The 8,413-nt window shown below is 23.3% G+C and overlaps 1 protein-coding gene across 1 annotated transcript; it reads left to right on the top strand.

The window, feature by feature from the left end:
- The first annotated feature begins 3,831 nt into the window (after nucleotides 1-3,831).
- LOC134837851 (uncharacterized) lies at nucleotides 3,832-4,804 on the top strand. Its single transcript, XM_063853244.1, has 4 exons — nucleotides 3,832-3,999; nucleotides 4,190-4,398; nucleotides 4,457-4,567; nucleotides 4,630-4,804. Exons 1-4 carry the CDS (start codon nucleotides 3,832-3,834, stop codon nucleotides 4,802-4,804), a joined length of 663 nt encoding a protein of 220 aa, XP_063709314.1.
- Nucleotides 4,805-8,413: the final 3,609 nt, after the last annotated feature.

The raw sequence follows: 8,413 nt of genomic DNA, 5'->3' as shown, positions 1-8,413 counted from the left end.
GAGCCAATTTAATAATTTGTTAGTCAAGTTCTGTTCGTTTATACAAAAAATCTCGTGTACGAACGAAAAATGAGAAGAAACGAAGAAAAAAGAGGAAAAAAGATGAAGAAAAGAGAACGCAAGTATCATAGATCAGGTTACTAGCAATAAATAACGGCTTCAAGAATATTGTTGTTTGTCTGCAGGGAACATCAAATAAAGTTGTATTCTCGTGAAAAAAAAAATAAAAAAAAAATATAATAATAAAAACCGGGAGAAAAGCAAAATTCACACGAATAAAAAAATTTAAAATAAAGTTATCTCATATTTCAAGCAAGGAAAAAAAGAGCAAAAAAACGGCAACAACAACGAAAAATATTATGAGAATAAAATTTTTTTACGGTTACTTGACTATATAGTGCAAATCTTTTGTTTGAAGCTCTGTGTTAACTACACCAATTTATATTATTCTATCAAGGACTTCTATTCCTGCAGAAAAATAAAAAAGGTAAGGTCCAGTTGTTTTTTTTTTTTTTTTGATAAAATGCCAAGGAATAAAATTTATAAATTTATTTGTGGATCAATAAAACTTTTTTTTTTCTAAATAGTACATCCCACTTTAATTTTCATGCCACACTTGAAACTTGCTCATCATAACGATGATGAGATCCTCGTAAGTCTTTTTAACTAAAAAAATTAAAAAAAAAATGTTGAAGGCAACACTCTGAAAAAAAGAGGTAAAATCTCAAGTGAGCACTTAAAAAACGTTTTGCTCTATTTTTTTTCGTCTGCCTACTTTTCAAATGCCAGATAATTTTTTTTTTCGTTCAAGGCAAGTTTTGCTATCAGATTTTGGTAAAAAAAAGAAAGAAAAGTTGTCTGCAGTAATAAGTTTTCATTTAATTAATGTAACAAAAAATTTTTTAAAAAATTGTTAGAAGAGAAATCTGACACCTGAAGAAGATTTTTTTCCGAGAATTGAAAAGATATAAAATGAATCAATCAAATTCTTCTAATGAAGTAACAAGTGTGGCAAATCAAAAAAGTCGTAAAAGTTTTACACTAACTTTTATGTGAAGCCACACTCTTCATCACGAATCAAATGTACTTGAAATTTTACAATCCCCCTTTTTTTGTTCATTTATTTATTTACAACTTTTTATCATCATTAATTTAACTTTACGATTTTATATGGTGTTTATTTCATTTGAAAAAAATAAAAAATGAAAATAAAATTTTTTAAAAATAATTTGATATTTTTACACGTTAAAAAAAATTTTAAAAAATAAAATTAAAAAAAAAATTAAATAAATTAAAAACTAAATAATTTTTTTCTGAATTTTTAAAATTTTAAATAAAACTGTAAAAAATATAAACCATTGAAAATTAAATTAAAATAATATATTTTTATGAGAAAAAATTTTACAATTTATTTCAATTTAATTTTAAATAATTTATATTTTTATTTTAAATAATTTAATGTTCAAAACAATTTAGAAAAAATATTTTTTATTTAATTAATTATTAAAATATTTTTTTTTTTTTAAAAATTTTATAAAATAAAATTATTTTCTTAAAAATTTTATTTTATTTATTTTTTTTTTAATTAAAAAACTGAAATTTTAAAAAAAAAAAATTAAAAAATTTTTATTAAAAATTAAAAATTTAAAATAAAAAAAAAATGCAAAACTAAAATTAAAAAAAAAATTTTAAAAAACAAAATAAAAAAAAATTTTTTTTTAATTAAAAGAAAATAAAATTTATTTGACAGAAAAAAATTCAAAATTATTCAAGAAATTTTTTTTTTTTGAATATTGAAAAATATTCAAACAATATTTTTTTACAAAAATTATAAATTTATTTTTTAAATTGAAAAAATAAAAAAATACGCTTTATTTCCTCCTTAAAATTTTTATTTCTCTCTTAAACGAATTTATTCATTTATTTTTCTTTCCTAAATATTTCGCGTTAAATTTACCATTTAAAAAAAATTTCCGAGAATTCAAACCAAATTTCATCTCTATGAGAGATGAGAGTGTAATTCAAACCATCAAGTGCGGATAAAAGAAGAGACGTGTGAAAAAATAATATCAGCATCATTTAATCGAGTGTACATAAGAATATCGATGATGATGATAACGAAAACTTTTTAATTGCTCACTCCAGTATTTATTCGTGTTTTTTTCTCGTCGTCGTTGCTACCAAAAAATGGCAAAAAATTTAAATAAATGAACCGCAGATGAAAATTGATAACGAATTGTCTCGCAAAAATTGACGTCTGCCTTCGAAAAATATGTTTTTTTTTTGTTGTCTGCCTGAAAAAAGACCATTAATGACCGATTCCGTTCGTTTTTTTTTTCGAATTTTGTTGATCAACACAATTAAATGAACGAAAAAATATTGTCAAATTGAATTCGGAATCAATTGGGCAAGTTTTGTGTGTGTGTGTTTTTATTGATGGATGATCTTCTTTTCGGGTGAAGCGTGCAAAAAAAAATAAAAATAAAAAAAAGCCAATTCAATACTTTATTAAAAGAAAGTTATATTAATTTGGTATCATTTGATAGTTGCCGCCTTCCTCTTTTTCCGTCGTTGTTGGATGAAAATGAAATATAAAATAACATTATTATGATTGCGATTTCCGTACCTTTTTTCTGCTCAGGTACGATTTTTTTTCTATGTGTTAGTAGAGCTTGGCTAGATGAGAAAAGTATGCAACTGTCATATATTTATTATCCCTTGAGACATTTTTGGCCCCTTTCCCTTTTTTCGCTGAACGTTTCTTTCACTCTTTTCTTCATTTTGAAAGTGTCTGTTTTATATACTAAATTGTTTTTATTAACTTTTTTTACTTTTTTTTATTAAATTTTCTAATTTTTCATCAAAAACTAAAAATTTTCTTATTATATCACTTTGAAAATTTTTTATATTTTTTTATAATTTTTTTTAAATTTTCAAAACAATTTTTTCGATTTTTTTATTTTCTTTAAAAATTATATTTTTATTATTGATAATTTAATGAATTATTTATTTTTTATATGTATTTTACTAAAAATAATTATTTTCTTATTATCTTATTTTATTAAATTAATTTTTCCTTCAAATTGAAATTTTATATTTTTTTAAGTATAATTATTTAATTAATGCTTTAAATTATTTTTTTAAAATCTTGTTTAATTTATCACTTAGATATTTTTCACTTGAAAAATAATTCTGAAATAATTTTTTTCAAATTTTTTTTAATAAGAAAATATTTTATTATTTTCAAATTTTTCAAAATTATGTTTCTCGAAAAAAATTTCATATATTGTATAATAATTGTATAATTCTCAAAAAATTATAAAATAAATTTTAAATAAAAAAATATTTTTTTAAAATGTTTTAAATTAAATAAAACATATCTACCATAAAAATAATTATTATAAAAATTTTGTAATATTTTAAAATTTTATTTTATTTATTTTTTTCTAATTTTATAAAATTAAAAAAAAATTAAATATAAAAATATTTTTTTTTTTAATTATTAAAATTTTATGATTTTTATATAAATTAAAAATATGAATTGTTAAAATATAAAATTATTAAAAAAATATAATTTCCATAATTCTTCAAATAATTATTAATTTAATATTTTTTCATTAAAAATTTTTAAAATAATTAAAATTATAAAATTTACTTTTTGAAATAAAAAATTTTCTTAAATTATAATTTTTTTAATTTTTTTTTTAACTACTCCAATAAAACACGCTTGCTAATTCAACATTATTTCAACATTTTTTTTTCTACTTTTTCTTCTCAGAAAGAAAAGAGATATCAACGACGACGACGACGAAAAAAACACAAACAAACAGCATGAATGTCACAAAGGTTACGTTAGTTATGCTCGCTTATTATGTGGTAGCAACAGAAGCGAATGCGACTGCGGCGGACAACTCAACTTTATTATCTGAGGAGAAATCAATGAGAAAACTTTCAAGGAAACGACGATATATTGTATTCCCCGTGGGCTCAAGTTTTTCGGTAAGTATTCGCCGTTACGAAGAAAAAAAAGGGAAATTAGATAAATAAAATGAAGGATTGTGCGAGGGGCAAATGAGTGGCAATTAGGGACATTATTATTAATAATCTGGAGCATCTCGAGCGGATTTATGCGGATCGATCATCGAATTTTTTTTTCTCTGAAATAATTGTCTAGACATTTTTTTCGTAGGTTGCTTGCTGCCTCACTGTTGGGATGTACGGTAATCCGAGTTATGATTGGATCAGTTGGGCCATCAATTGGGGCATCGCCTACAATTTGCCGAACGAAACTTATGCAGCAACGTTACGTCGCAAGGCAGAAGCCGATATGCCGCGTTCCGTCACTCAACGTCGCTTCCGTCGTGATTTGTACAATCAAATGGAGATTGCGATGGATAAGTAAGCAAATTAAAAACTTGTTAAAAAAATTGTTAATATTTTTTTTTTTTTTGGTCAGCATGGGTCACAACGGCAGAGAATGTATCCTGCGGGCACTTTGCGAAAGTTCCCAACTTTTCGGCAAAAAAGGCACGACAATGGTAAAGGAGTTGCTACGAACGGCATTTAGGTAACCAAAAAAAAATTAATTTTTCTTTTTCCTCGTCTTCCATTAAATCCAATATTTATTAGTTTACCCACAACGAAAGTTCTACCTTTCGAGCATCCCGATTTAATTACGTACGACGAGGCATTCCGGCGAGGCAAACGAAATATTTACTGTGCCATGGCATACCCGAATTGCGGATTTTCATTACATGGAATTGCCTTGGGCAAATATTCAGATCCGCCGAAAAATTTTATGTGAGCAAAAAATACGAAAAAAAAGGAAGCAGCAAAAAAATCAAAAGACTTCAATAAAAATGTGATAGCATTAAGTGTGTTTGTTTTTCTTTTACTCTTTTTTTTGTGCTGTCCGTTGTGCGGGGATTTTCGGATTAATAAAAATAAAAGCAACTTGAAAGGGTTTAAAACGCACTCTTTCTCTCTTTTTCACAGTATTTTGTGTGTGTTTTAAATTTTAACAAAAAAAAAACAGACCAGTGGCTAAAAATCTGATGATTTTTTGTTTTTTTAACGCGTTTGACACACACAAAAAAAAGATAAATATCGCTGTGAAAGTTAAATATCTAACTTAACTGCTTTTATTTTGATTTTTTTTTTCATTGAAATTTTTTTAACTAAATTAAATTGAATTTTATTTAAATATTTTTTATCAAAAAAATTAACATAATTCTTAAATTAATTCTGATTTAATTTAAAATTACTTTAAATTTTATTCTGAAGAAATTATAAAATTAAATTTTTATTAATTAATTTATTACAATTAAAACTAATCAAATGAAATAATTTATTTTTATTTAAATAAAATTTTTAAATAAATTTTTTAATTTTTAAATAAAAATTTTAAAAAATAAAATTAAATTCAAAAATTTTTAAAAAATTAATGAAAAATTATAAAAAATGAAAAAATTTAATTATAATTAAATAAATTAAAATTTATTTTAATAAAAATTATTTTTTTTTCTTCAAATTTTATAATTTTTTTAAATTTTATTATTTTGTTGTTTTTTGATTTTTTTTAATTTTTTTTTAAATTTTTTTTATTTAACTATAAAAATTACATTAAAAATATAATTTAAAAAAATAATTTGAATTTGATGATGATTTAATTTGATTTAATAAAAATATTTTGAATATTTATTTAATTTTTTTTTTCTAATTTTTAAAAGATTTTTAAGTTTTGTATAAAAAAATAATATTTTGAAAAATTATAATTTTAGATTTTTTTAAAGAAGTTTTTTGACTTTATGCAAAAAATGTTAATGAATTATTTTTTAATTTTAAAAATTTTTTTCTAATAATTTTTAATTTTTTTAGTAATAATTATTTATTAAATTTAAAAATATAATTTATAATATTTTTCAAATTATAATTTTTATTTTTTATAATAAAAGATTTTACAGACAGACAAAAAAATATATTTAAATATTTTTCAATAATTTTTTTCTAATTGCATTAAAACCACTCTGCCCGATAATCAAAATTTAAAACACGCCTTCTATACCTCCACAGACACTTGGGACAAATTTGTCAATTCTAATTTCTGCCTTGAACGGAAAATCGTACCGCACACCTTTTAAACCTCATCATCATCATTCACCTTTTATTGTGAAATTATTTCTGTACAACGCAACGAGGTAATAATAAACGTGCGTCGTCGAAGAAAGGCACCGAGCAAAGATTAAATACATGTCATAAAGGAAATATTTGACATAGTTCCGTGCATCGAGCGAAGAAACTCGAGATTTTTGAACAAAAGACTTTAAAATATTTCCGGGAAAAGTTTCTTTGATTGAGCGACGGGTGATGCGGCATGGCAAAAATTCATGATAAATAGTCCACTTCGCATCAACAACAACGCGAGAATAAGCAGAAAAACGGTTTATTTGATGTGTTAAATGACGTGTGGATACAATTTAAAAAAAAAATTCTCGTACGGGTAAAAATTCTAATTCATCAATGTTCAACGCACGACAACGACGACGACGGAACATGATACGCCGCTTAGCACCTCGGAAAAGGTTAAAACACTTAAACGGGGGCAATGATCCAACACGCGGGATTATTTGTGTCGTTGACTTGCTTGTTTTTTTTTCTCTTCGCACGTCATGTAGTTGCGGTCGTTAAAGGTGAGGATGTAATTATATTATGGATCGCCTCGAGATGTGCAAAGGACAATAGTTCGAAGGAAAGGAAAAAAAACAACTTTTACTGAGAAATTTTTAATGATTTATGTAGAAAACGTTTTTTTTTTTGTTATTTACTTTTTTCTTTGCAGAAACGAGAAAAAAAATAAAATATTGAGTAAAAACGAGCCTAATCTCTGCGTGGTTTAAAGCAAAAAAAAGCTCTTATCTTGTTGGCAGTCTAACCATTTTAGCTTTCGTGCCAATTTTTAAACACATTTTTCACGAGTTTTTTGATGAAAATGACACTGCAGTAAAAAAATTACTTTTGAAGAAAATAATTTTTTTTACCTTTAAAGACTTTAGATCAAAATTTTAATTTTTTTTTACAAAATAAATAATTTTTCAAAAAATGATTTTTTATAATAATTTAAATAACGAAACTAAAAAATTAATTATTAATTAAAAAAAATATTTAAATTAAATAATTTAATTGATTTAAAAGAAAATTTTTCATAATGCAAAATTTTTTAAAATTAGTTTTAAAAAAATATTTAATTAATAAAAATTTGAATAAATTAAAATTAAGATTTAATAAATTGAATTAATTAAATTAAATTTAAAAAAATAACTTTAAAAATTTTTTTTTCAAAACCTTTTTTTTTATTAAATAGAAAAAATATATTAAAAAACTTAATTTAATTAAAATATTTATTTTTTTATTGTAAAATTTTAATTTCAATAATATTTTTTTGTATATAATTTTTTTTTTTTTTGATTAATATTTAACTAAATTAAATTTATTATTTTTTTTTATTTTGATTCTTAATTTTCTTTATAATTTTTTTGTCGATTTAACGAAATATTTTTTTTTATTTAAAATAAATATTTTAAAAAAAATATAATTATTAACATTTTTTCAATAAAATCGAAAAATTTCTTTAAAAAAATAAAAAAAATAATTTTTTTTAAAATATTATTTTTTTATATAAACCTTTAAAATCCCCAAAGAATTTTTATAAAATTTCTTAAATAATTTCCACAAAATGCACTTTTGCGCCATTTTTATTTACTCATAAATCCACGAGAAGCACACGAAAGCCATTATTTGCTAAAAATTTGCATCACAACAAATTACCTCGGAGATCCTCTTTGCAGTTTATGTTGATAAGCTCAGGCAAAAAAATATAGGTAAAAAAGTGCCATTAAAGAGAAGTCGAGCTTAGATGTGTAACGACGACGTCAAAGGAATATTGCTGAGCACTTTTTATTTTATTATTAAATATACATGTCGCTCTATGTAACGCATTTGAGCTTGTTCCTCCTCGACGTTTTTTTTTACGGCACTTCTTTGCGAAAGTTCTTCTTAAAATTTATGTCGTCACAAAAATAGCATTAACCTAATTTACAATATTTTATGATTTTATTTTGTCATTACTGGCCTTGCTTTGCTTGTCTTTTACCTTTGCCGTCTTTTGTTTTTCTCTCGCAATGCACTCAGTACTTTGTCTCAATTTGATTTCTATTTTGCTTTTATTTTGTTTGTAAAATTTTTGTGTGACGCTTTAAAAGATGTTTCCGCTGTGTAACACAAAATCCAAGATGCTCATGGGGCATTCTTTGCTGTATTTTTTGCTGCAATCGTTTTGATCCATGGAGCGAGCGGCAGAGGACCAATTGTCGTCTAAGTGTAATGGGTAACTGTTAAAATTAATTAAAGGAAAAAA

Source organism: Culicoides brevitarsis, chromosome 1, assembly GCF_036172545.1.
Source record: "Culicoides brevitarsis isolate CSIRO-B50_1 chromosome 1, AGI_CSIRO_Cbre_v1, whole genome shotgun sequence".
In the NCBI taxonomy this organism is placed as follows: Eukaryota; Metazoa; Arthropoda; class Insecta; order Diptera; family Ceratopogonidae; genus Culicoides; species Culicoides brevitarsis.
Note: the sequence above shows the minus strand (reverse complement) of the source record. Positions and strands in the feature narration are given on the sequence as shown.

Excerpts from the sequence above, each read along its gene's own strand:
- LOC134837851 (XM_063853244.1), top strand. The coding sequence starts at position 3,832 with ATGAATGTCACAAAGGTTACGTTAGTTATGCTCGCTTATTATGTGGTA. Across the intron at positions 4,399-4,456 it reads ATGGAGATTGCGATGGATAA|CATGGGTCACAACGGCAGAG; the intron begins GTAAGCAAATTA and ends TTTTTTGGTCAG. Across the intron at positions 4,568-4,629 it reads TTGCTACGAACGGCATTTAG|TTTACCCACAACGAAAGTTC; the intron begins GTAACCAAAAAA and ends AATATTTATTAG.